We start from the raw sequence: 27,986 nt of genomic DNA, 5'->3' as shown, positions 1-27,986 counted from the left end.
CCGTTTTTGCGGACCGTGAAAAAAAACTGTCGTGTGCATGAGGCCTTAGACTAATTTAAAAAAAATATGAAAAACTGATCACTAAGTAAAACAAGTATGCGTTGGTTCTTCAATCCTTCACAATTTCTGGCAAATTTCTCCTGGTTGGAGGTCCCAACAGGGTCCTGCTATAGAAGTGGATCGTAAGGTAATGTAGGTATAAAACGCACACTGGATGTGAATGCCATTTACTGTAAACCATTACCATTCCATTTGATTTATATCCTCTTCTGGTAGAACATTACTGACTTCATCATATTCTTGTCATAAAGTACAGCCAAGTTCAGTGTAGGTCTCAAGAATGAAGTAAAAATTATGGGCTTGCAGTACTTCTATTAATGTATATGTAAGTTATGTTCCTCAATTGACCTATAACTCTATGATGTAGGACAGTGGCTAGTGAAAGTCCTACAAGAAAATCCTCCACTTCATCTCTGTGTGAAGAAGTTCTTAAAAAGTCCCAAGAGGCGTTTTCATCCGGAAAAACCAAGTCTTACTCGTTTAGGCTGGAACAGCTACAAGCTATGGTGAACATGTTGGAAAGACATGACACTGAATTTGTTGGCGCTCTGGAGAAGGATATGCACAAGGTCAGTAACTAATGTTGTTAAGGCCTCATGCACACGGCCTTTGTTTTGGTCCGCATCTGAGCCGCAGTTTTGGCGGCGTGGATGCGGACCCATTCACTTCAATGGGGCCGCAAAAGATGCGGACAGCACTCAGTGTGCTGTCCGCATCTGTTGCTCCGTTCCGTGGTCTGTAAAAAAAATATATAACCTGTCCTATTCTTGTCCGCGTTTTGCGAACAAGAATAGGCAGTAATATTAATGGCTGTCTGTGCCGTTCCTCAAATTGAGGAACGCACACGGAAGCAATCCGCGATTTGTGGACTGCAAAAGGCACAACGGTCGTGTGCATGTGGCTTAAGTTGTAGTTTTATGCTATGAACACCTTGAGAGGTTTTTTTTTTTGTTTTTTTTTTAATTTTATAGATAATCTGCGTTTTATAGCTTTCTAGGGCCTATTAAACTAGTAGGTGGATCCATAATTGAGTTCTCCTATTGGTTACGCCAAGTGCAGTTAAAGGGGGCAGACCTAAACTGAGGTTGGTCCCTGTGCAAGAACAATATATGAACTCCATGACTGTAATGGAACACCTCCCATATGTTTCTTACTACTTCAGTCCCTTACATGCAATTTAAAAGACAGTAGGAGGCTGATTGTCACTCAGGGTGACTTCCCCTATCTACTGGGTCCATGTGCATCTGTACAGGTTGCACATATGGTTTGTCAACACCTGGTGATCAAAAACTAACCATTGCCTCTGAAACGCCACATTTTTTCAATAGGCACCCTGTAATGATTTACAGGTACATTGTTGTGTCTCTCACAGCAAGTGGATGGGAGTCATGTATGCGTCTTGAAAATAAAGGTTACGTATTTATGATGTACGAATTGGATGCTATAATAAAGTAAGGTTCATTAATGCAGATATTTTCCAAGATTGCTTGAGGACTTCTGGACTAGTGTTGAGCGCGAATATTCATAGCGAATTTTTTTTATCGAATATCGTCACTTCGCTAATTCGCGAATATTTCGAATATAGCACTATAAATTCGCTATTTCGAATATTTTATTTTTGGTTTTTTATATATTTTTTTTCTTTCCCACTTCCCAAAAGTAGTTCTTACCTGTCCTGAGGCTTCCTGGCTGGCTTCTCCAGTCAGACTCCAGTCAGTGCCCGTTGCTGCTTTTGCTGACTTCAGTGCTCATGGAGCGTCCCCATCACCATGGGAACGCCTCCATACTAGAATGTACTGTCGGATGTGAGAATTAAGTTGAAATTGCAATTCGATTAATATAACTTGAATTAATCGAATTGTGATTTTTAACTTGGCACTGCTATAGTCCATATTCGTTAACTTCGTTAATTCTAGCAAGCAGACCCATTAGAAACACAGCTCTAAGTTATATTAATCGAATTGCGATTTCAACTTAGAGCTGGTTTACTATGGTTGGCTTGGTAGAATTAGCGAAGATGACGCTTTGACGAATGTATTCGTCATATTCCTCAAAATGAAGATGACTAAGTATTCTCCATCTTCGTTTTAGCTCCATATTCGTCAACTTCGCTAATTCTAGCAATCAAATAGGAAAGTTGACTAGAGACAGCTAAGTTTTTAATTCGCTATGCGATATTACTTTGCTTTTTTTTAAATAAATACAATAATAATACTTTATTATAATCTCTTTATATTACTTTGCTTCTTTTTTAAAATAATCACATGGCAAATTAAACACAGCTGTCTCTATAGTCAACTTTCCTATTTGATTGTTAGAATTATCAAAGTTGACGAATATGGAGCTAAAACGAAGATGGAGAATACTTTGTTATCTTCGTTTTGAGGAATATGACTAATACATTCGTCATATTCGTCATCTTGGCTAATTCTAGATATCAAACAAATAGGAAAGTTGCCTTAAGTTAATCACAATACGCGATTATTTAAATCGCATATTAATCGCGATAACTAGAATAATGACGAATTTTGTCGAAATCGATTATGGCACCTCCAGCTCATCACTATTCTGGACATGATTGTGTGTCTAAATAACAAGGTTGTAACGCATGTACTTCAAGTCTCCCACAAAGTACATCATGTTTAATGGGTTTACACTATCCCTTTCAGCCCAGGTTTGAAACCACCTTATCGGAGATCACTACTGTGAAAAATGAAGCCATTGATGCGATGAATAACCTAGAACAATGGATGGCACCTGAACCTGTGCAGAAGAGTATGGTATGCTTTTCACTGATGCCTAGTGTCTCTCTGCCTTTATGTTGCACTGTATATTAATTGTCTCCATTTTCCTTCATTCTTAAGACTTCATTTTTGGACAGCTGCTTTGTTCAAAAAGAACCAGTAGGTGTAGTTCTGATTATTAGTGGCTGGAGTTTACCAGTACAGCTTTGTCTCATACCAATGGTTGGAGCAGTGGCTGCAGGTATGTTTTGGACCAGATCTTTGAGGACAAAGTTTTGGTTCCTAGATTTAATCTTGGATGTGCAAAACTTGATAAGGAAGATATGCCCATAATAAATGCTAGATATGTAGTAGGTGCAACCTGGAGTAGCTCTAGATTTCTACTGACCATCCATTTAGTGATTGTTGAAAAAACAAGATAAACTGGTGTTTCACACTAACCATTGCTTAGTAGGAACAGTCATTGTGAGGCTTTATCTTCCAATCTAATCTATATTTTTAATATGTTAGGTCATATTAATTGCTTGACCTGCCTCTTTATTTTGGGGAGCCCTATAGAGTATGAGGCCCCCATTCTCATGATCCACGTGCAACCCGACTGATCAATTACTTTATCACATATCCTGTGAATAGAGGATAACTGCGAATTACTGTACCTGAATATCCCTTTAACACTTCAAATATGGAAACCCCCTCATATACTTCTTCGTGGTCATGACTTTTCTCATGTATAATGGTATTATAATTACAATATTTAGTCTTATTAGATTCCACCTGTTCTCTTGGCTAGGTAACTGTGTGGTACTGAAGCTGTCGGAGACCTGTTCTCACACTGCGCATCTGCTGCAAACACTAGTTCCTCTCTATCTGGATAATGTAAGTGTGTCTATAGTTTTTAATGATTATGCCCTTTCCCCTATATGCCAATATATCTCCTCCATAGCTTAAGAAAAGTAATAGCAGTGATAAAATAAACTTCCTAAAACACTAAAAATGTGAACAAAATGGTTACAGGGGTTTGCTGGGAGTACATTACTAAGGCCAACAATATCAGATCAGTGGGGGTCTTGACGCTCAGCACCCCCTGCCGATCAGCTAGGCACAGAACTGTATATTGTATAGCGCCTATGCATGGTACTGCATCCCAGGTCCTTTCAATTGAATGGGACTGTGCTGCACATACAGTAGGCCATGTGAAAATGACATAACTGGCCTAGGTGAGCGCTCTGACCTCTTTAAACAGTTCAGATATTGATGACCTATCCTGAGGATGGGGGGGGGGGGGGAGTGTTTGGGGAAGGGGTGCCAATTCAATTTTTGCCTCATGTAGCACAAAGGCTATGTGCTTCCCTGCCCCTGGCCACAAATTACTGAGGGAAGGTGGGCCCCAAGCTGAACTCTTGCAACAGGGCGCATGACATTTTAACTAGGCCTCTGATCAGTACATGATATTGGGATATATTTTTCTATATGCTGTAGTCAATTCTACTTATTTTGAGATAAATATTTAACTGATTTCAGGACTGTTACCAGCTTATTTCTGGAGAACACACTGGACTACTGGAAATTCTGGAGCATAAATTTGATCATGTCTTCTATATAGGTAATTTTCTTTGCACGCTAAATATGATTACAGGGAACCTCTCAGGGGATTAATGCTGTCTGAACGACTGCTCCCTGGTTGCAAAAGGCTGCTTTATTCCGTAATTCTGATGTTTTAGATAAAACATGACTTAAGATAAGAATAGAGAGAAGAGTAGAGATAATTGAACTCATACGGTTTGAAATTAATTTGACCCATAACTTTTAAAAAATTAGGATTGAAACCTAATCTGAATTTTTGGAGATTTCTCATAAAGGGGCATCCATTTTTCAGATCAGAAGACAGGAAAGATGGAGGATCACTAACCCCAGGTGACATGTGAAATATAGACTAGCAGATATTTGTTTAAAAAAAAAAAAGATTTTTGGACTACTTAACGGAAAATAAAAAAATCTGACCGTGCACTGTGATTTTAAATAAGCCATTTGTTACCCATAGAAAGGTATGTTGCTACTTTGACATTATTAACGATGGTGTTAAAGAGCTTAAATGGAGTCTTAGGAGACCTTAAAATGTCATCCATAACTTGGCAGGGCGGTTGGGGCACTTTAAAATTTACTCTGACTCAAATCGGCTGAATCAAATTTCAATATCCACTCATTGCTATTAAAGAGTCATCTGGGTGGTTCCCTGACATCCTTGCCCTTCTTCTCACCCCCACCCCGATGCCAATTTCTTAACACCTTTCCCATAATGAAAGTGCTCATTGCCCATGTACCTTCTGCTGCTCCCCTCTTGCCTCTACCTGGTGCTGCTTGAGGCGATCGCCTCACCTTGCCTCATTGGTGGTGCCCCATCCTGCCCGCTAAATTGACTGGCCTTTCACTATACACAAATAGGGAGAGACCTGTCAATCAAAGCCAGTCAGGTTGCTACCCAGAAGTCTCTTCTGTCCATTATATGTCGCAGAGTTTGAGTAAACCACAGTGCTCATAATTTGCGCAGCATAATTCTCCTGACAGGTTCCCTTTTAAGTATATCTAATATATGAAAATCTATAAATGATAAATGTACATAAATGCGTATAGGAGATGGTTACTAAAAACACAACTCTAAGGCCCCTTTCACACTAGTGAGTTTTCCATATGGGTGTAATGCGTTTAATTCATTTTGAGCGCATGAATTGAATTTGAAGTGAATCCTAACCCATTTATTTCTATGGGTCTGTGTACATGAGCGTCGGTTCTGCATTAGGTGAAAATCGCAGCATGTTCTATATTCTGCATTTTTCACTCAGCCCTGGTCCCATAGAAGTGACATATGGCTTCCGTGAAAAAGGCATTGCATCTGGATTGTTCTTCCTTTTTTTTTTTCCACACTTCTGAAAAATGCATCAAAACTGATCGCATCTGCGTTAAGAAAAAAAAACTGAAGAACCACTTAACACAATTGCAGACAAAACCATAAAGTTTTTTTCCTGAACAAATCCGGACATAGGGAGATTTATCAAACTGGAGTAAAGTAGAACTTGCTTAGTTGCCCATAGCAGCCAATCAGATTCCACCGTTCATTTTCCAATGGAGTTGTGAAAAATGAAAGGTGGAATCTGATTGGTTGCTATGGTCAACTAAACCAGTTCTACTTTACACCAGTTTGATAAATCTCCCCCCACAGTCCGTATCGTTCGTGTGAAAGAGGCCTTATGTAGACAGTGTAATGAGTTAATTTCAGTTCTAGTTCTAAAAAAAAGTAAAAAAGCTAACAGGCCTTCAATTTCTATGTTGCAGGTGATAATATGACAGGTAGGCAGGTGATGCAAGCGGCAGCCAAACATATAACCCCTGTATCTTTGGTCCTCGGAGGAAAAAACCCTTGCTATGTGGACAAGTCATGTGATCTTGCGGTGGCTGCTCATAGGATTGCCTGGGCAAGGTTTATTAATGCAGGCCAAAATTCACTGGCTCCGGAATATATTCTTTGTCATTTGGATATTCGAGATGCCCTAATCCATGAGCTGGAAATGTGCATCCATGAATTTTATGGCAAAAATCCTCAAGATTCTCAGCACTATGGGCGCATGGCAAGTTTGGACCAATACAGAAGAGTTAAGGATTTTCTGTCCTGTGGTCAGGTGATTATTGGAGGACAGACTGATGACAGTGAGCGATATATTGGTAAGTACGGGGCCGTGATATGTATATTGAATAAAGACTTAAAGGGAACCTGTCACCAGTTTTATAGTGTCCTAACTAAGGGCAACATAAATAGGTGACTGTCTTAGCAAAATGCTGGGTCACTTTCTTTAATTGACCCAGTCAATCTGCCAACATCTTGTATTGAAAAGCTCCAGCTCATAATGATGAGTCCTGAATATTTATGAGCTCCTGAATCTCCCTGCCTACCTGCTGCTGATTGATAGTTATTTTCCATATGAATCAGCAGCAGGTGGGCAGGGGAGTGGCTATAGCTCTGAATTAAATATACACTGGACTCAATGACATCACGCCGGACTCGAATCAGCTCATTAGCATGCAGCATCTTTGTGTGTATATTATGAGGTAACCATCTGTCACACCAGTAAGTGAATACATCTAAGGCACTTTTTAGTAGTTAATGATTGTATATAATATCCACATGACAGGTTCCCTTTAAAGGGGTCACCTCCAATGATTAGCTGCTGGTGCCTGAAACTATACAGTGGACTAAAGCCTCATGCAGACGTCTGTGGAACACTGTCCATGAGATATTGGACTGGCATTGCAGGAGCACATGGCGTCATTGGTTGCTATGATGCCGTGCGCTTCGTGCCGCCGCTGCTGTACAGTAATACACTTATATAGAGCATACAAGTGTATTACTGTATGGCGGCGGCACAAGGCGCACAACGTCATAGCAACCAATGACGCCGTGCGCTCCTGCAATGTCAGTCCGGTATCTCGCGGACTGTGTTCCACGGACGTCTGCATGAGGCTTTAGTCATAAGCTGATGACTCTCTCCGTTGTGTAGTGACTGCAGTCTGCAGATCAGATCTCATTCATGAAAATCCCTTTAAAACAGTCATAAAGGAAAAGATATTTATGACTTATCCTCAGGCTAGGTCAGGTGTTTGTGTGTGTGTGTGACACCCGGGACCCCAGCTGATCAGCTGTTAGACGAGGCCTTGAGCACTGCAGTCTCTTCCTAGGCCAGTGACATCATTGTACATTGGTCACATGGCTTTGTTGCAGCTCAGCCCCATTCAAGTCAATGGGGCTTAGCTGCAATACCAAGGACTGCCACTATACGATGCGCTGCTCTGTCCTTGGAAAGCTGCCGGGAGCACAGCATCTCCCTGTAATAGCTGATCGACAGGTATGCCGGGACTTGGACCCCCGCTGATGTGATGATGAAGTCGTCATTATTTCCAGGATAACCCCTTTAACTTCTAAAGATGGAGCAATCCAATGGCACTTTTTGAAGACCTAATCCATACTGCTCAACCTTCTAGAGCCTTGCAGTCCAATGCGGGTCTCAGTGGCAATCACAAACTTATGATCACAATGGATTCCTGTGTTTTAAAAAATAAAATATAAAAATGCAGTTTTTTCCTGTGTCCTTGAAGAAGAAAATGTTTCCATGATTTATTTTTTTGAGGTTGTTGGTAAGTCAATTTGCATAAAACTTTGTTTCAATGCTGTACGGAGTGAGTGTCTTGCGAGACTTCGGGTAATAACTTCATAAATTGCTTTCTACTGTATAAAAAAAAAACACTTCCCGAACTCTGGTTCGGTTCCAAGTAAATTGTGGTTTCCATTGCAATAAATGTCCCACTACCTATTGACACAGATTTTAATCCATGCTGAAAACAAAAAAATCTGCTACAGATTTCCTATTGAATTCAATGGGAGGACAGATTTTGGCATGGAATAGGCCCTGAAATCCGTATGAAGATTGTAGTGAACATACCTTTTTATATATTTGTATCCTCTGTTGTTCAGCCCCAACAGTTCTGATTGATGTGAATGAATCAGATCCAATTATGAAACAAGAAATTCTTGGACCAGTCCTCCCCATCTTGACCATCGAATCTTTGGAAAAGGCCATTCAGTTCATCAACAAGAAGGATAGACCTTTAGCTGTATATGTCTACTCTAATAACACACAGGTAATTCTGTATAAAGATGCAGTCTAAGGGTATATTCACATGACTTTGAATACACATTTGAGAAAAAAAGTTTTTTTTTTTTTTGGTGCGGTGGGAGAATTGGTGCTGATTTTTCTTGCCCATATTCATTGGGGGACACAGGAACCATCGGTATAGCCATGTTCTCTAGGAGGCGTTGACACTAGTAAAAGCTGTTGGCTCCTATGGAACCCCTTTTGTCTATTTTTTTATTTCTTTATTATTTCCTGTACTTTGTTTATTTAGACTTATGTACAAAATCTCTTTTCAATAAAAAATTTTATTGGGAAAAAAAAAAGCTGTTCGCTCCTCCCCTGGCAGCTATACCCCTCCAGCCTGGAGAGAGAGCTTCAGTTTTTTTTCTAGTGTCAATAGGAGGCAAGACCTCCCTGCTCTGGTTAGCTCCTGAAGATTTTTTTTTATTTTAGTTTATTTTTTTTATTTTATTTTAGGTGGGAAACGATATTCGCCTCGCTTCCCTGTTCTCCCGGGGGGAGCACGCCAGCGTTGGCTCGCCACACTGCCTTTTCCCCCCTACCAGAAGACTAGGTGGACCAGGGAAGCCCAGCTCCCCTGCATCCCGCCAGCCAAGGGGTCACCTAGGTCCGACATAGAAAAGACCCTCCTGCCACTCCGGTGCCAGCTGCTGAGGTGACCCTGCTGGAGAAGGTGACCTTATAGGCCAACTTAGGGAGGATGAAGATGAGTACACGGGACTAGGCAAGTATGAAGCCCTCTTCTCCCTCCCTCTTTGAAGATCTGGGTCGTGTGGTCCCTAAGGACATGTCAAGAGTTAAAACGGCCAGGGGACTTTATTTAGCTAAGAAACAAGACCCCCTAAGGGGAGAGGGGTTAATCCGGCAGGCGCCATGGGGGCCCCCCCCTCACTTCCTCTCTAGGCCGACGGCTTTCCAGCTCATAGGGGGTTAATGTAACTTCTCCCACGGGCACCTCCAGCGAAAGACTGGAGCGCAGGTGACTCCCGCTATTCTCGGGCGGCAGTGTCCACCATATTCCGTCCCTTTCATGAGCGGGCGCCAAGCGTGCCGCTTCAAAAGGGTTGGTGGCGGCATCAACGGTATCGCGTGCGCCGCGGTGCTTTTTCTAACGTAGGGGACTCCGGCTGCGGGCTGGGTAAGTGACCTTACATAAGCAGAGGGCTGGATTGCCTTGCTTTCTGCTGTGGCAGTGTGTTTTTTTTTTCCCCATCAGTGGCGGGCACCTCCGGCCGGTGGGGGCGATTCGCGCTCCGCTACCAGGCCGGCCAGCTGGCGCAAATTCTTCCCGCCTAGCAGTTCCCCTCTCCCAGTAGCCAGCTGAGCACCGTCCCTGGTTTTCTGGCACTTAACCCTTCCTGGCCAGCCACTTCTTTTAGCCTGGCGCCGGATTAGAGGCAGTTGCTGATACTCAAAATTAACCCTATAAGTTATAAAAAAAATTTATACGCACCCCGTCTTCTCAGCACACATCATGAAGGGGAGGAGCTAAACTGTGCGGTACCAATCTGGGCCCGTGCCCTGTCCCGGTCACAGGAGGACCTTTCATAGTCCCAATCCGCCCTACACTGTCGCTTAATTGATAATTCTGCATGCACCTGCGCAATACAGGGACCCCTGAAGGATTCCCAATATGCCCCTCATGGGCCGTTTGCGCAGGTGGAGGATTGGCAGCCAATCAAGGAGGACCTCTGACATTCCCAATCTATTCTCCTGGCTCATTTGGTTGATAATTCTCCACCTGCGCAATTCAATAAAGGACCTCTGACCTTCCCAATCCACCCTTCTGGGTCGTGTGGTTGATAATTCTCTGCCTGTGCAGGGATCCCTGATTTACAGGACCTTTGACCATTCCAATCCACCCTCCGGGGTCGTTCGGTTGATAATGTACCGCCTGCGCAATCCAGTGGAGGGACCTCTAGAAGTTCCCATTCCGCCCCCTGGGTAGTTTGGTTGAGAAGTCCTCAACTGCGCAGTCCGCGACTGGGGCGTGATTCTGACGGATAGACCTACGCGCAAGCGGACCACAGCAGGACATCTTTTCTCTTTGAAATCTCGCACCTCCACCCTTCCTCCCTGGGTCACACTCAGACACACAGACGTTAATCCTAAGTGATCTCCCAAGTTTACGTCCATGGTGGCCAGCAGTACTTGTGGTATGCATTGCCCCCTTCCATGAGTGGAGTAATTGCAATACAGTACTTGCCTTATACATTGTCCCCTGCCATAGGTGGACTAAGTACAATAACACTGTTTTCTGTGCCGTAGGTGGCGGAATTGCATCTCCACTGGGTTCAGTACCTGCCGTACGCATTATCCCCTTCCATAGGTGGCGGGATGACATTATCACTGGTTACTTTAGGTGCAATAATTGCACTCCCTCGGGGTACAGGACTCGTCATATGCACTAGTTCTCACCGTGGGCATTTGCCCCCCCTTATATGGGAGTATTTCTCTATCACTGGCCTGTCGTATGCATTCCACCTTCCATAGGTAGGCTAATTGCATGGTCCCGACTGTCGCACTCTCCCTCTCCATAGGCGGAGTGTTGCACTTCACCATGCTTCCAGCTACATCATTTCCCCCTTCCACAAGTGGTCCACTAGCAGGGAATACCTAAATTCCTCAGAATGCTGAAATTCAACTACGCCACGGCTGCGTGCTTTTGCTTATTTTACAAGGGGGCGTGGCAACAGTCGGTACCCGCGGGTGCCCGGTACTCTTACTCTAGTGGTATATAGGTGCTGCCGGTGGATACTGTGGCTATTTCTTCTTTCTTTTGGCGCTGGTTTTGGACATGCTTAGAACATCCTCTGTCTTCTCAGGGGCTTAGCATCACTTGTGTCCTAGAAGCCTCCCCCCCCCCCATCTCCATGGGCCTCCACCGTTCCAGTCAGTCATGATATTGTCCGCATCAATGAGTAGTGCGTACACCATTGCACATCTATGGTGAGTACATTCCAGCGAGTAGAGTGTTTCACTGACTCTCTGTATTCTCTAGCCACCACTCCTCCTTCTCTGAGGAAGTGCTTCTACTGGCACTCTGGTTAGCTTCTACAGCGTGTCCTCCCCACACAGGTGCAGTTATTCGCTAATGCTCGAGTTCGTAGTCGCTGCAGTGGGACATCCCCCTCAGGTAGGTCCTACCCTGACGCTAGCTTGGCAGTTCCTCTTGTTTAGCACCCTTCCAGGTAGAGTTTTTACGGTGGCTCTACTTCACTGGGGCGGTATAGTACGTGGCTTCTACGGATAGTCTCAGGCCCCCCTCACTTGCACTGACGTGGCTAGCACGGACTCCTACTGTGGGAGTGGTATTTGCATTACCACTACATTCTTAATTATTTTTTTTATATATTTTTTTTCTGCACAGCTCATTTGTCAGGTGGTGGGCTCTTCTAGCACTGAATTCAGTGGCCTCTGCGGGTGGCCCCTCCTCTGCTGCAGTATGGGGCTAGCAATACAGTGCGACTCCTCTCGCCTGGCTTTCTCTCAGGCGGAGTTTTTTTGGTGCAGCCACTTAATCCTTGGCTTCTTCTGTATAGCGCCGGTCTAAGATGGGGAATGGGCTTCAGTCCTAGACTATTGCTCTCCTGTCTTTTCCTCTGGCTCATGGTTCATAGCCACCCCGTAAGTCTTGGTAGCTCCATATTACTACCTCCTCTCATCAGCTTTGCACGAAGTATTAGTTTTGTGGCACTCGGTCCCGACTGGTGGGCTGTTGCGTCCACCCCATCCCTCCCTCTCCAGGGAATCCTTCCATTGCTCCTGGGTGTGCTAATGGTATCTACACGACAGATTCCCACTGTGACTAAACCAACCTCGTCACTGGGTGGTGGAGAGGCCTGGCTACCAGCCTCTTGCCCCAGGATTATGGGCCCTCTCATCAGCCATGCTTCCTTTGTTCACAAAGGACTTTTACTAACGTTTGAACCCCTGGTCTAATTCGTGCCTTTTTGGGATATGTTAAATGTCTATGGGTACTGTAAAGGGTGGGACATTATAAATTTGAGTGGTGTCTGTCCTATTGTCTCCACGTGTGTATTGGTGATTTTCCGTTTGTCCTGAGAGATAATTGAATTACGCCTTGGTTGTCTCCAGGACAGAAGACATTGTGTATGCTCCTGCCTGTGATAATTACATCAACCCATTGTGTGAGGCAATTGTATCACAGGCAGAGGGGAGGAATTTGGTGTGGGAGTGTCTGAGTGTATTGTACGTGTTTATTGGTTGTTTTTACAAAACCCTGTGGGTGGTAACATTGTTGGAAAATGTGTAAGTCAATGCTTGTGTGTTCAATAGAGTTCCTGTTTTTACCCTTCATCATGTTGAGGCTGTTTGGGTAACTGATCGACACTGGGGATTGCTATACTCTCCTGGCTAATTACTATTAGCTCTTGTAAGAGCTGTTCCTGCTCTCTGGATTTTGGAGAGGTTCACCCACGGGAGCCTGGAGGCTTGTTGTAGGTCCAGGGTGGGTAGGAGACGGTGAGACCTCAACCAAGCTTCGGCGGTTCATGGGGTCTGCGGCGCTTACGGTGTGAAGTGGAATGCTTGGAGTCCTCGGAAAGCACTAGGAGCATCTCTCGACTGAGGTACCCGGTTGGGGTGCCAGGAGATCCATTACACCCACCTTTCTCTCCTGAGCAAGAGATCCAGAAGCATGTGGCGTGGGTGCCCTGATGTCTCCTTGACAGGAGTTCTCCCCCCTCCCTTTGCGTGTTTTTCCCCTTCCCCCTCCTACCCAGAGTTCTCTGGAAGATCAGGATGGAGGACATCCGACTATCCTATTCATCCGGATTGGCCCCGTCATGCATGGTACGCTGGCCTTGTTCTCCTTTTAGGAGATGTCACTGCCACTCAGACTACTTTCTTTCGCAGGGTCAGGTCTTCCATCCGCATTGGTATGGCCCTTGGTTCTTAGAAGGGTCAGGTGTCGGCGCTTCTATTCTTTTCCAGCGCCCTCTGGCCCCCTTGGGGCCTGTAAGGACTTTTTTTTTTTTCAGGGAATGGCACATCTGGTTCCTCTGTACCATCCTCCTTTTACCGCATTGGGGTCTGAATTTAGTCCCCTCAGCGCTCCAGGCTTCCCCCTGGAGCCCTTACGGGGGATTTCTCTCCGACTCCTGTCCTGGAAGGTAGTTTTTCTGGTCGCTATCTCTTCCATCAGACTGGTGTCTGAGTTGGCGCTTTTTTTGCCGAGAACCCTTCCTGGTTATTCATAGTGACAGGGTGGTTCTGTCCCTTCTTTCTTCCGAATGCGGTCTCTGACTTCCATATTAACAAGGAAATTGTCCTTCTCCTTCACTCCCTAGGGAAAGGAGGTACACCATTTGGATGTTGTCAGAGCTCTGAAGATCTATTTACCAACCTCCGGTCCCTTCCGCCGTACGGATCCTCTCTGTCATGTCAGAGGGTCCTCTAAAGGGATTGGCGGCTTCCAAGGTGGCAATCGCACGCTAAATTCGGTCTACGATTACTGAAGCATACCGCGCCTGGGGCAGGGTTCTGCCCTTCGGTGTCATGGCTCACTCCACCAGAGCGGCAGGCGCATCTTGGGCTCAGAGGAATCGCGCTTCAGCTACTTAGTCCTCCTTACACACGTTCACAAAATTTACCAGGTGCATACTTGAGCATCGACAGTCGCTGCCTTTGGCAGCGTGGTCTTGCAAGTGACAGTTCTTGGCTGTCTGCAGCAACACTTGCTTCAATGGGTCTGTGGTTTTTCCCTCCCTGTGGACTGCTTTTGGACGTCCCACGGTTCCTGTGTCCCCCAATGAAAATGGGCAAGAAAAGGAGATTTTTTGTATAACTTGCCAGTAAAATCTTTCTCGCTCTTCATTGGGGGACACAGCACCCACCCAGTATTGTTGTTCGACCACAGTAGTAGCTGTTGCTGGTTAGAACCCCCGTTGGGTCTTTTGGCATGATTGGTGTTCCAGTGTTTTTTTTCTTTAGTTCTCCTACTGCTTCTATACAAACTGAAGCTCTCTCTCCAGGCTGGAGGGGGTATAGCTGCCAGGGGAGGAGCTAACAGCTTTTACTAGTGTCAACGCCTCCTAGAGGACATGGTTATACCCACGGTTCCTGTGTCTCTCCCCCCCTCCCCCCCAATGAAGAGTGAGAGAGAGATTTTGCTGGTAAGTTGTACAAAAATCTCCTTTTTTCCAATGTAGGAAAAATAAATCAAGATCTACCTCCCGCTGAAATGAATGGGAGGCTTTTTAGAGGCATTTTGAAACGGTGGCAAAAAAAACATTGCGTGAACTGGTTACATCTTTTTGCTGCAGATTTCTCCCATTATAAGCCTAGGGCTACACGATGTGTCGCGCGACACATAGGGCACATCTACACTGCAACATGTTGCGTGACAATTTTTATAATGATAGTCTATGGTGTTGCACTTCGACATACTGCGACACGACAGTCGCTAAAAAATCCATTTTGGTCGTGTCGCAGTCGTCGCATTTCTCAGTGTGACACCATAGACTATCATTATAAAAATTGTCGCGCGACAAATGTCATTGTGTAGCCTTAGCCTAATAGGTGAAATCTATAACAGAATTTGCATATAGTATAAAAGGTAGCAGGTACACTAGTGTATAGTTATGATATATAACTATAATACCAGTGGCCATTCCAGTTTCAGATGCCACCAAATCATAACTATACAAAGACAAATAAGGGACAAGACCTCAAATGATAAAACTTGTTTCAATACCATACCTGGACCATATTGGCCAGACAGTTGGGTTATCCGCGCTGGGTCTTTTGCTTACGGACCAGTGTTGACATATTACCCTAAGTACCACTAGGCCAGGACTTGGTATCCACTCAAGTTGATACAGTAATTTTGTATTTAGCTAATAACAGTGGCCCTTTTAGTATCAAATACCAGTCGCAACAATCCAAACCATAACAAAGGACAAGATCCTAAATAGAAACTCGTCCATCATCAACACCCGATCCAGTGTCACATCTGGGCCGAATTGGCTAGGGGGGGTTAGACTACCAACGCTCGGTCATTTGCTTACGGACCAGTGATGACAGCTGGCCCAAACTGCCACTGGGCTAAGATTTAACATTGGTTATCATTGAGAGATACTCCGTATACCTTACAAAACCAGCTATTCAAACTAACGCGGCAGATCCCGATCACGTGACAATCCTGGTTTTGTAAGGTATACGGAGCGCTCCCGTTTTAATCTTGAATGTACACAATGATCCTCCACACTTCTTAAACACGTTTCGGAGGAACCAGTCCAGGACACCTACAGATAACAGCTGTGGTCGGTGGGTAAGTGATTTCTGAACCAGAGACAGTGCTGGACACCGGTCCCACTCACTATATACTTTCTCTGGCTGCAGAGAAAACATACAAAAGAAACTATATGTGATTTATATCAATCGGGCATTCTTCTGTACCTATTGCAGCAAAACAGTCCTCTGTGATTAGGACATCGAACTACCATTTTTAATCCCACCATTTTCCACTATTTTTGGTCCCCCTAATAGAGAGACCATTTTTTACCATATCGGTGAAGAAAGGACTTTGACTATTGACATTCCACTGTTGCACCATTTCATCTTATGATCACACAGGAACTTATCTGTGTAATTCTTCACCTAAATTCTAGGACTTCGCACAGATCCATATGGATCCGTTTGAACTTTTACCTAATGAGTACCCACCTAATAGCGGTACCACACATTAACACAACCCTAATCTATCCGGTACACACACCCAGTATCCGGATACCCCACCCCCACCACTACATTCTATACCAGATTTTAACCAATTTTAAATATAAAAATAAAAGCCTACGATTTCCAGGACGTCCCTCCATGACAGCACCCATGGAGGTTGTCCTATTGGTCTCTGTAGGGACAGGAAGCGAGAGATTAAAAGGCCCCCTCCCCTCCCACTCTCCAGTGTTCTTCCTGTCCCTACAGGGATCGGAGCAGAGAGAATCTTTCCCTACCCTGGGAATCTATTTCGGGGCCGAGCCTGGTCGGGGGGGGGGGGGGTCTCCCTCTCCTCTTCAGGCTCTGGAGGGCCCTAAGGCTAGCACCTCTCTGGGTAGGGGTCCCCTAGCTTCCCCCCGATACCTGTTTTCTTTCCCGCATCAAGCTCTGTGGGTGGCCGCGGTATCAGGGAGCCGAGGCCACTTCTTCCGGGTCCGGGAGCTCTGGGATCGGCTGCGGCTCCTGCGCTCGGCGCTCCTCCCGTTCGACGTGCAGCCCATGTGACCGGAAGTGCGGGTCACATGGGCGGAAGAAAGATGGCGGTGCCCAGGGAACGCTGAGCCCGGCGGAATGCACGCAGGGGGGGTCGACTCTTCGTTTGAATGAGTTCCCCCCCCCCCACCTGGATTTAAGGAGGCGGAGCCGCGCGGCAACGGGTGGACCAGGTAGGACATAAATTGTGTGTCAGTTTGTTGTCCAAGCGTGGTATGGAGGTCCAGATGTCAGCTATGCAGGACACTAGCACAGACATCCCTACCCCGAGTCATGTAAGTAAGTGAGGCTTGTATTCCGGTCCCTCTCTTTTTTTTTGCATTGGGCTAATGGTCTCTCTCTCTCTCTCTATCTATCTCTATCTCTCTCTATCTATCTATCTATCTATCTATCTCTCTCTATCTATCTCTCTCTCTATCTATCTCTCTCTCTCTCTATCTATCTCTCTCTCTATCTATCTATCTCTCTATCTCTCTCTATCTATCTCTCATAGTGATTGTGAAAGAGGAGATCCAAGCGGCCAGCTCTAGTATAGCGTAGAAACCCTGTGCCGCCTCCCCTCCCCCCAAGAGACCCCGTGTACTTAGGGAGTCAGATTCTGAAGAAGAAGGCTTATATCTGTCAGAAGGGGAAACCTCAAAGGGGATGACGATCAAGGTTCATCTTATATGGCTGACGACCAGAGAAGATATCTCTTCTCGCAAGAAGATCTAGATCCCCTCCTGTCGGCCGTAAGGCAGACAATGGATATAGAGGAGGAGGAACAGACTCGCTCGATACAGGACGAGATGTTCGGCGGCTTAAAAGCTAAGAAGAAAAAGTTGTTCCCGGTAAACGAGACCTTAAAGGACCTAGTCATAGACGAGTGGGCAGATGCTGATAGAAAATTGTATATACCACGGGAATTTAAAAACAACTATTGTTCAACTCGGAGGATACAAAACTGTGGGATATAGTCCCGAAAGTTGATATTCAAGTGGCAAAGGTGGTAAAGAGAACCACTCTCCCCTTTGAAGACTCAGCCCAGCTAAAGGAGCCAATGGATCGGAAGATCGACGGTTTGCTCAAAAGAGCATGGGAAGTTTCGGCCAATAGCATAAACGCCAATATTGCTGCTACCTCCGTGGCCAGATCCCTGTGTTTATGGGTGAACCAGCTGGAGGAATATCTTAAGCGGGACACCCCTAAGGATGAAATTCTGGCATCACTGCCTCTCTTTAAGATGGCCGCATCCTTTGTAGCAGACGCCTCGGCAGAGTCCATAAGGTTTGCAGCAAAAACAGACTCCCTAACCAATATGGCGAGGAGAGCTCTGTGGCTAAAATCCTGGTCAGGGGATATAGCCTCCAAGAATAAATTATGCGCCTTACCCCTTAAAGGTTCTCACCTCTTTGGGCCGGTACTGGATGAGATCCTGGAGAAAACTGCGGACAGAAAGAAGGGTTTTCCGGAGGAAAAAGGCAAGAAACCTTTGCCCTTTCGTAAGACGACCAGCAGCTTCCAGGGCACTCCCAGAGGTAAAGGGAAGACGGGAAGGTGGAGCTACCCCAAAGGGGGAAAAGGTCGGGGGTTCCTCTTTAATCCCAACTCCAAGCCTGAGAAACAATGACGCCAGACCAGTAGGGGGCAGACTCCAATTTTTGGGGGAAGAATGGACCAGGATAACCAAGAACCAATACATCCTGGAATCCATCCGGAAAGGGTTCAAGATAGAGTTTCGCCTTTCCCCTCCTCATCTTTTTCAGACCACAATCTTTTTCAGTCGACCTCCCTACAGGATCAACTTCTGGCAGACATCCAAAAACTTCTGAGTTTAGGCGCAATTATACAAGTCCCTCCTTCAGAAGAATTCAAGGGTCACTACTCAAAACTCTTCCTCATAACCAAACCGGATGGCTCTAAGAGAACCATCATCAACCTGAAATCCCTAAACAGATGGATAACACATCACCATTTCAAGATGGAATCAATAAAATCTGCAATTCCGTTGATAGGCCCAGGGGCGATCCTATGCACCCTGGATCTAAAGGACGCTTATTATCACGTCCCCATTCACCCTCAATACCAGCAATACTTGAGGTTCGCAATCAAGAAAGACGGCAGGATTATGCATTTCCAGTTCCAATGTCTCCCGTTTGGAATCTCATCAGCCCCACGCATCTTTACAAAGGTAGTGGCGGAGATAGTTGCCTATCTAAGACAGAGACAGGTAACTATAATTCCCTACCTAGACGATTTTCTGCTTGTGGTAGACTCAGAGGAGGAGTTAGAGCTTCACAAAGGAAGGACTCTGTCTTTACTCACACGTCTAGGATGGAAAATAAACCTGGAAAAATCAGACCTACATCCAGCAACACAAAAGAAGTTCCTAGGAACCCTCCTAAACTCCGTGACCCAATAATCCCTTCTTCCCCGGGACAAGCAGGTCAGTATAAGGGAAAGAATAAGGGCCTTCAAACTGCAGGTCCTGGGTCTGATGACCTCATGCATCACAACAGTTCCTTGGGCCCAGTTCCATTCAAGAACTCTCCAGGCGGAGGTCCTCACTTCTTGGGACAAGGACCACAGATCGCTAAACGCCAGGATATCTCTTTCAGACAGGGCAGTAAACTCCCTCTCCTGGTGGTTGATAGCAGAAAACCTGTCCCGAGGGGTTTCCTGGAACACGATACCGCTCAGAACGTTAACCACGGACGCAAGCAGCCAGGGTTGGGGGGCTCACGTAGAGGATCAGTTCTTTCAGGGCAGTTGGTCCAACACAGACGCCCTACGATCCTCAAACTACCGGGAATTAAAAGCGGTCTGGGAGTCCCTGAGAGCGGCAGAACATCTCCTCATAGGCCATCATGTCCGAGTACTATCAGACAACGTAACAACAGTTTGCTACATAAAGAGACAAGGTGGGACGAAGAATCCTCATCTCCAGGAGCTAGCGGATCTCATCTTCAGCTGGTCAGAGGAAAAGATCTTATCCATTTCAGCCACACACCTGAAAGGATCTCTCAATCGCACAGCAGACTTTCTCAGCCGACAGTCAGGCCAGGGGAATGGAGATTGAACCAGGAGGTATTCCAGTTGATTTGCCAGCAGTGGGGGAGACCTCAGGTGGATTTATTCGCGTCCAGCAGAAATACTCAGCTGGACTATTTCTTCTCGCTAGATCCAAGAGGAGGACCACTGGCGGTGGATGCTCTTTCCCAACCTTGGGACATGAGTCTAGCCTACGCCTTTCCCCCACTTCTCCTCATACCGCAGATCCTGAAGAAATTGAGGGGGTGCTCATCCACGCTGATTTTGATAGCCCCAGCTTGGCCCAAGAGAGCCTGGTTTTCGGTTCTAAAGACCATGTCCATCAGGGATCCAATATCCCTTCCAAAAAGGCAGGATCTTCTATCGCAAGGTCCTCTGTTTCACCCCAACCTGGACAAACTGAACCTTACAGCATGGATCCTGAGAGGCAGACCTTAAGGAATAAAGGGCTCTTGGACAAGGTAATTTCAACTTTACAGAGCTGCCGCAAACCTGTCACAAGAGCAATATACAACAAGATTTGGAATAAGTTCTCATCCTGGTTGTCACAGAACCATACAGATTCCAGATCCCCCACGGTGGGTTGTATTTTAGAGTTCCTTCAGGAGGGGTTCGATGCAGGTCTGAAACCCAGCACACTCAAAGTACAGATTTCGGCTCTCAGCTGTTGTCTCGATACTCCCCTTGCAGATCATAGGTGGATTAAAAGCTTTCTAAGAGCAGCTTCTAGATTGAGACCCACCTTGAGACAGTCGGTCCCCCCCTGGAGTCTAAACATAGTTTTAGAAGGGTTATGCGATCCTCCTTTTGAGCCGATTGGGCAGATATCCAAAAATTTCTGTCTCTAAAAGCGGTGTTCCTTCTGGCTATAACCACAGCCCGCAGGATAGGGGAAATCCAGGCCTTATCAATTAAACAACCTTATCTAAGGATTCTGGATGACCGCATAATCTTGAGGCCGGATCCAGCTTTTCTTCCCAAGGAGGTCTCTACTTTCCATAGAGAACAGGAGCTAACACTCCCTTCATTTTGTTCCTTTCCCAAAAATATACAGGAGGAAAGATTCCAGAGGCTGGACGTTAGGCTAGGATTGCTCTTCTATCTGGACAGAACCAGTTCCTGGAGGAGATCAAGAATAGAGGCTTGAAAGCATCAAAACAGACGCTGGCACGGTGGATTAAGGACACCATCAGAGAAGCATACAGACTGCAGGAAATGACCTGCCCCTTAAATCTGAAGGCACATTCCACGAGAGCGATGGAAACTTCCTGGGCCGAAAGGGCCGACGCTACAATTGACCAGATTTGCAAGGCTGCAACCTGGTCTAACTTCCTGACTTTTGCTAAACATTACAGGCTAGATGTATTGGCCGGACAGGACTTGGCCTTTGGGCGAAAAGTCCTTCAGGCATAGGTCCCCCCCCCCCCCCCCCCCCCCCTAGGAGATTCAGTTGTTAGTTCTCCATGGGTGCTGTCATGGAGGGACGTCCTGGAAATACTGGTTTAGTTTACCGGTAAATCCTTTTCCAGGAGTCCGACATGACAGCACCCTGTACTACCCTCCCTGTTATGCTGGTTCCAGCCTTGTAAGCAGTGTGAATATAACATTGTATTAATAAAGGTGTTGGATCCTATCCGGTGTAGTAATAGTGGGAGGGGAGGGGGCCTTTTAATCTCTCTCGCTTCCTGTCCCTACAGAGACCAATAGGACAACCTCCATGGGTGCTGTCATGTCGGACTCCTGGAAAAGGATTTACCGGTAAACTAAACCAGTATTTTTATACCAAATAAGAGTGTGCCTGCTACCTTTTTATACTATTTTCTACTATTCCTTTTACTGGGTGAGCCAAAATGACAGACTAGCACCTCTACCATTCCTTTAACAGTTGAGCTGTCTTATACCTATCCACTACTGTTTGAATTTGCATATAGTTTGGATTTTGAGGGGAACCTGTCACATGAAAGTGCAGTCTGATCTGCAGGCAGCATGTTGTAGAACAGGAGGAACTGAGCAGATTAATATATGGTTTCCTGGGAAGTTGTTGTGTGGGTAAAAAATGTTTTTTTTTTTTTTTTTGCTCTGTTAAAATGTCAGAGAAAAACTGTATAAAATTTCACCGTAAACTACAAAAAAACTATAAAACAAAAGGCATACTGTTTTCTTTAACAAAAAAAAAAAAGTGGGAAGGAAGCTTTGGCCCCTTTCAAAAGAATATTTCCATCCAGGTGCTGTCTGATTCAATTGAGTAGGTATCGCCACATAAGTGATTGTCGTACAGATTGTTGAGTTGATGAGAAAGGCCTCATGCACACGACCGTTGTGTGCATCCGTGGCCGTTGTGCCGTGTTCCGGTTTTTTTCGCGGACCCATTGACTTTCAATGCACAGTTTTGCAGCCGAGGCCGTGATCCGTGTATCCTGTCCGTCAAAAAAATGACCTGTCCTATTTTTTTTGACGGACAACGGTTCACGGACCCATTCAAGTCAATGGGTCCGTGAAAGAACACTGATGCACACAAGATTGGCATCCGTGTCCGTGATCCGTGGCCGTAGGTTGCTTTCATACAGACGGATCCGAAGATCCGTCTGCATAAAAGCTTTTTCTGATCTAAGTTTTCACTTCGTGAAAACTCATTTCCGACAGTATATTCTAACACAGAAGCGTTCCCATGGTGATGGGGACGCTTCTAGTTAGAATACACTGCAAACTTTGTACAAGACTGCCCCCTGCTGCCTGGCAGCATCCGATCTCCTACAGGGGGATATGATAGCACAATTAACCCCTTCAGGTGCGGCACCTAAAGGGGTTAATTGTACTATCATATTCCCCTGTAAGAGATCAGGGCTGCCAGGCAGCAGGGGGCAGACCCCCCCCCCCCTCCCCAGTTTGAATATCGTTGGTGGCACAGTGTGCGCCCCCCATCGGGCCCCTCCTTCCTCCCTCTAATGTTAGAAATCGTTGGTGGCACAGTGTGCGCCCCCCATCGCCCCCCCCCCGGTCATTGGTGGCAGTGTGGTTCCGATCGGAGTCCCAGTTTAATCGCTGGGGCTCCGATCGGTAACCATGGCAACCAGGAAGCTACTGCAGCCCTGGTTGCCATGGTTACTTAGCAATAGTACAACAGTAGAAGATTCATACTTACCTGCTTGCTGCGGCGATGTCTGTGAACGGCCGGGAGCTCCTCCTACTGGTAAGTGACAGTTCTTTAGCAATGCGCCGCACAGACCTTTCACTTACCAGTAGGTGGAGCTCCCGGCCGGACACAGACATCGCAGCAGCAAGCAGGTAACTATGAGTCTTCTACTATTGTACTATTGCTAAGTAACCATGGCAACCAGGACTGCAGTAGCGTCCTGGTTGCCATGGTTACCGATCGGAGCCCCAGCGATTAAACTGGGACTCCGATCGGAACTCCGCTGCCACCAATGATTGGGGGGGGGGGGGAATGGGAGGCCGCACACTGCCACCAATGTTGTTACTGCTATAGAGGGAGGGGGGGCCAATGGGCGCACACTGTGCCACCAACGATTTATTACAATAGAGGGAGGGAGGGGGGGGGGGCGATGGTGGGCGCACACTGTGCCACCAACGATTTCTAACATTAGAGGGAGGAAGGGGGGCGCACACTGCCACCAACGATATTCAAACTGGGGAGGGGGGGGGGGTCTGCCCCCTGCTGCCTGGCAGCCCTGATCTCTTACAGGGGAATATGATAGTACAATTAACCCCTTTAGGTGCCACACCTGAAGGGGTTAATTGTGCTATCATATCCCCCTGTAAGAGATCGGGGGCTGCCAGGCAGCAGGGGGCAGTCTTGTACAAAGTTTGCAGTGTATTCTAACTAGAAGCATCCCCATCACCATGGGAACGCCTCTGTGTTAGAATATACTGTCAGATCTGAGTTTCACGAAGTAGCTCATATCCGACAGTATATTCTAACATAGAGGCGTTCCCATGGTGATGGGTACGCTTCAAGTTAAAATATACCATCGGATTGGAGAAAACTCCAATCCGATGGTATAAAAGAACTCCAGACTTTACATTGAAAGTCAATGGGGACGGATCCGTTTGAAATGGCACCATATTGTGTCAACATCAAACGGATCCGTCCCCATTGACTTGCATTGTAATTCAGGACGGATCCGTTTGGCTCCGCACGGCCAGGCGGACACCAAACGACTTTTTTTTCATGTCCGTGGATCCTCCAAAAATCAAGGAAGACCCACGGATGAAAAAACTGTCACGGACCCACGGACCCCGTTTTTGCGGACCGTGAAAAAAAACTGTCGTGTGCATGAGGCCAAAATTGTGCCATTCACTATCCTGCTCTGACTTCCCCCATGATTCATTAGAATTAATGGGTCTGCAAGAAACTGACGCCTTCAGTGTACAGCCATGTTTAAAGACTCGCAGGCAGGAACGTTTCCTATTGTGTGCCTGAAGGGGGCCTTGGTATGATTACCTACTATGCCCTGTCAGCAGTTTTATAGGGTTAAAACTGTTGATAGATTCCCTTTTCAACTACTGAATGTCATGTGGAATAATTAGCTGCCCATACCTGCTAGTTGTACCGCTATAAGCAGAATTGCTTCTGTAGAGAATAAGATTTATGACCTCCACAACACACTGCTGAATCCATTGTCTGACAGACACAAGTGGCGTCTGATAAACTCCACTGACTTCTAATAGGGTCTATTGGGTCCTGCCAAAGCGTAATTTTATAAATGAGGATATCTGTGGTAGGGGCTCCTAATGGAGCCTCTGATGCAGGTGTGAACATGGCCTCAAAGTCCTTTAGCATGGACCCATATAGCAAGCAATTATCAAGAATGAACTAAATCTTCCCAAAATTGCCTGTGGGAGATGAGCGGCACATTTACATGCAGCAATCACCTCTGCTCTGTGGGGATGAGTGATCGCTTGTCCTGGGCAGCAGATCGCTGTTTAGACAGCACAACCTGCCGCACAGAAATGATATATTTTTGGTGCCAGCACAATGACGCTATCACCTGGTGAATGAGGTGCCGGCACCTATGACATAGGTCAATTACCGGGAACAAGCGTTTCTACAAACGCTCATGCCTGACAATCTACCTTTAAATTACTATTATTAACTGTCTGTGTAATAGGACATTTAGTCCATGCAAGGGGTGAGTAGACAAATCAGTCAGTAGAACACCATAGCCTTTACAAAAAGGGCCTCATTTATCAAAACTGTCTCACAGGAAAACTCTTAGTTGCCCATAGCAACCAATCGGAGCTCACGTTTAATTTTTTTCAGAACACTTTAAGAAATGAAATACAAGCTCTAATTGGTTGATATGAGCAACTGAGTTTTCCAGTTAGTTTTGGTAAATTAAGCCCACTGATTGGAAGCATAAAGTTTGCCCTCTCCTATTAACGATTTAGCATAATATAAAATAATTGTAAGATTATGAACTGGCATGTCTTTGCACTTTGTATTTCATGTATGTCCTTCTCCCTGTAGGTCATTTCAGAAGTTATGTGCAATACCTCTAGTGGCAGCTTCTGTTCAAATGACAGTATGGTCCAAAGTCTGTACACAAGACTGCCTTGTGGGGGTGTAGGTGAGTATACACTATTAAAAGGGTTTTCCAAGACTTGCTGCGGCCTTCTCCGTGACCACCAAGCACACCGCTGTATATTGCATTGTGGCTGTGCTTGGTATCTATGGGGCTGAGCTGCTCCTAGGCCACGTGACCGATGAACTGCTTGTCACTGGCCTAGGAAAAGCAGAGAAGGCCGTGGCACTACTGCGAACTGATGACCTATCCAGAAAAGTCTTGGAAAAACCCCTCTAAAACTGCTGCATGTTCCAAGCAAATATGTTAATTGTACAGTTATGGTCCCACAGAAAGTCAAATGTGAGCAGGTATGGGTCCATTTAGCTCAAGGAGTGGCTGTTAGACACTCTATATTCAGAAAGACATTCTAATAGTGTGGAACAGCACTGTTTGATATTTGCTAATTTAATTCTTAAGTATGAGGAGGAGGCAATAATGGGAAAGAAAGGCGGGGCCAGAGGGGAGAAATAGGTGTGGTTTTCTGGGCACATTGCCGAGGGGCCTGGGCACTTGCCGAACATTAGCATACGTTTTTTCAAAGTCTTTTTTGGAAGATCTTGGCGAGGGACAGAACAAATAAAGGTACCATTGTAATGAGGGCACAGGAGTCTATAACCTGATCTGAGCGGTAGAAAAAACAAGTTTAAGGCCTCAATCACACTTCAGTGATTTGGTCAGTGATTGTGAGCCAAAACCAGAAGTGGAGCCTATGATGCTCCGTTGATCTGCACCTGCTTTTTGCTTACAAAAACTTCTGGAAATCGCTGACGTGTGAACTAGGCCTAAGGCCTAGTTCACACGAATGTGTGTGTTTTTTTTTTTTTTTGCGAATGTACGTGCCGTTTTTGTGTTCCGTATACGGAAGCATTCATTTCAATGGTTCCGCAAAAAAACAAAAACGGAATGTGTTCCGTATGCATTCTGTTTTTCCGTTCCGTTGAAAGATAGAGCTTGTCCTATATTTGGCCGTAAATGATGGGTCCGCAAAAAAACGTAACACATACGGAAATGCATCCGTATGTCTTCCGTTTCCATTCCGTTTTTTCTGAACTATCTATTGAAAATGTTATGGCCAGCCCAATTTTTTTCTATGTAATTACTGTATACTGTACATGGCATACGGAAAAACGGAACGGAAACACAACAGAACTCAAAAACGGAACAACGGATCTGTGAAAAACTGACTGCAAAAAACAATAAAAGCCATACGGTCGTGTGAATTGGGCCTAAATGGCTGCAAAACAGATACCGGCTGTGTGCATTCTGTATTTTATAGAATGTCCGGCCCATAATAGAACAGTCCTATCCTGCGAAATGCAGACAATAGGGCATGTTCTATATTTTTGTGAATGCCTTGGAACAGACAGTGTGCTGTCCACATCTTTTGTGGCCCTAATAATGTGAATGGATCCGCATCAAAGCCGCAAAAAATGTGGATTGGATGCAGTCAAACTAAGTTCATGTGCATGAGACCTAAGGTTTGGGCTACACTGCAATCTTGAGACAGGTGTTGCGCGACCAAGGACCGCAGTGTAGCAATAGAAATAAATGAGGCTCAGCTGAACTCTATTTTGTGCCGTGACCTCAGAATCACAAAATATCTAGCAGGGTTGTGTTTTTTTTGCACGGAAGGCACAAGCAGCATTTGTCAGTGATCTGCACTTCCGCATGTATCTGCTCGGCTTTTGCAGCATGTGGAGTAAGGATCCATAGAAATCTTATAGGATCCGTAGTCAATGCTGCAAAAGCAGAGCTGATGCAAGTGAAAGGTGCAGATTGCTCTAAGAAGCACCATTGCACCTTCTGCACTTTGTGGGAAAATGAAGGTACCCTTTTAAAGCATTAAAAAGAAAAATGTCTGGCACTAAAAAAGTTTGAGGTACTTTTTGTTGTGTTGGTAAAACCTGTATTACACCAGCCGATTATTCGGCAGATGATCGCTAACCAGTGTGCGTAGTAACGCTCGTTTGCGATCATCTAGCAGTGTAATACTGCCGCCGATTCATCGGACAAGCCATATCTTTTGACAGGTTAAAAAATCCTTGTTTGTTGGCGGCAGATTGTGGTGTCTAATCTCAACCTGGCAAACAATTATTCCGTATAGGGAAGAGCGATGGTATAACGATCACGCATTCCTGTACTGAGCGAGCGAGCAGACGATTGCTGGGAAGGAACACTTCCTGACATTCGCCGGCAGAATCGGGCTGTGTAATACTGCTAGGCCAACTAAAGGCTGTATTTGTAACTAAATGTTATTTAACCATTGTCGGGGGCTTTTGTCTGATATTTAAACTGATATCATTTGTCCTAGGAAACAGTGGTGTAGGAGTATATGGTGGGAAGTTCAGCTTTGATGCCTTCTCTCACAGCCGTGCCTGTCTCCTGCGCAACACTTCCATTGAGTGTGTCACTTACCTGCGCTATCCTCCCTATGCTGAGAAGCAGCTGCGTCTCATGCAGTGGGCGACATCTATCTCCAGAACAAACTGGTGTTGCATATCGTAAAGACGTTTTATAATCTTTGTTTGGAGAGCTGCATTCGATGTCCTGTGCAGGCATATGAATGTTACTGCTTTCAATGTGGATGTGAAACTTCCAAGATCATTTAGTCTTGGCAATGTGATTATGGT

General features: G+C 45.6%; 1 protein-coding gene across 1 annotated transcript; it reads left to right on the top strand.

The window, feature by feature from the left end:
- The first annotated feature begins 340 nt into the window (after positions 1 to 340).
- LOC122923199 (aldehyde dehydrogenase family 3 member B1-like) lies at positions 341 to 27,861 on the top strand. The gene is made up of 10 exons (XM_044273938.1): positions 341 to 345; positions 428 to 629; positions 2,730 to 2,840; positions 2,925 to 3,045; positions 3,595 to 3,680; positions 4,326 to 4,407; positions 6,135 to 6,521; positions 8,326 to 8,492; positions 25,260 to 25,359; positions 27,668 to 27,861. The coding sequence occupies exons 1-10, from the start codon at positions 341 to 343 to the stop codon at positions 27,859 to 27,861; spliced, it is 1,455 nt and encodes a 484-aa protein (XP_044129873.1).
- The last annotated feature ends 125 nt before the right edge of the window (positions 27,862 to 27,986 follow it).

The sequence above is a fragment of the Bufo gargarizans genome, unplaced genomic scaffold (genome assembly GCF_014858855.1).
Source record: "Bufo gargarizans isolate SCDJY-AF-19 unplaced genomic scaffold, ASM1485885v1 original_scaffold_1345_pilon, whole genome shotgun sequence".
In the NCBI taxonomy this organism is placed as follows: Eukaryota; Metazoa; Chordata; class Amphibia; order Anura; family Bufonidae; genus Bufo; species Bufo gargarizans.
The sequence above is the reverse complement of the archived record's forward strand: the minus strand, read 5'-3'. Positions and strand labels throughout refer to the sequence as shown.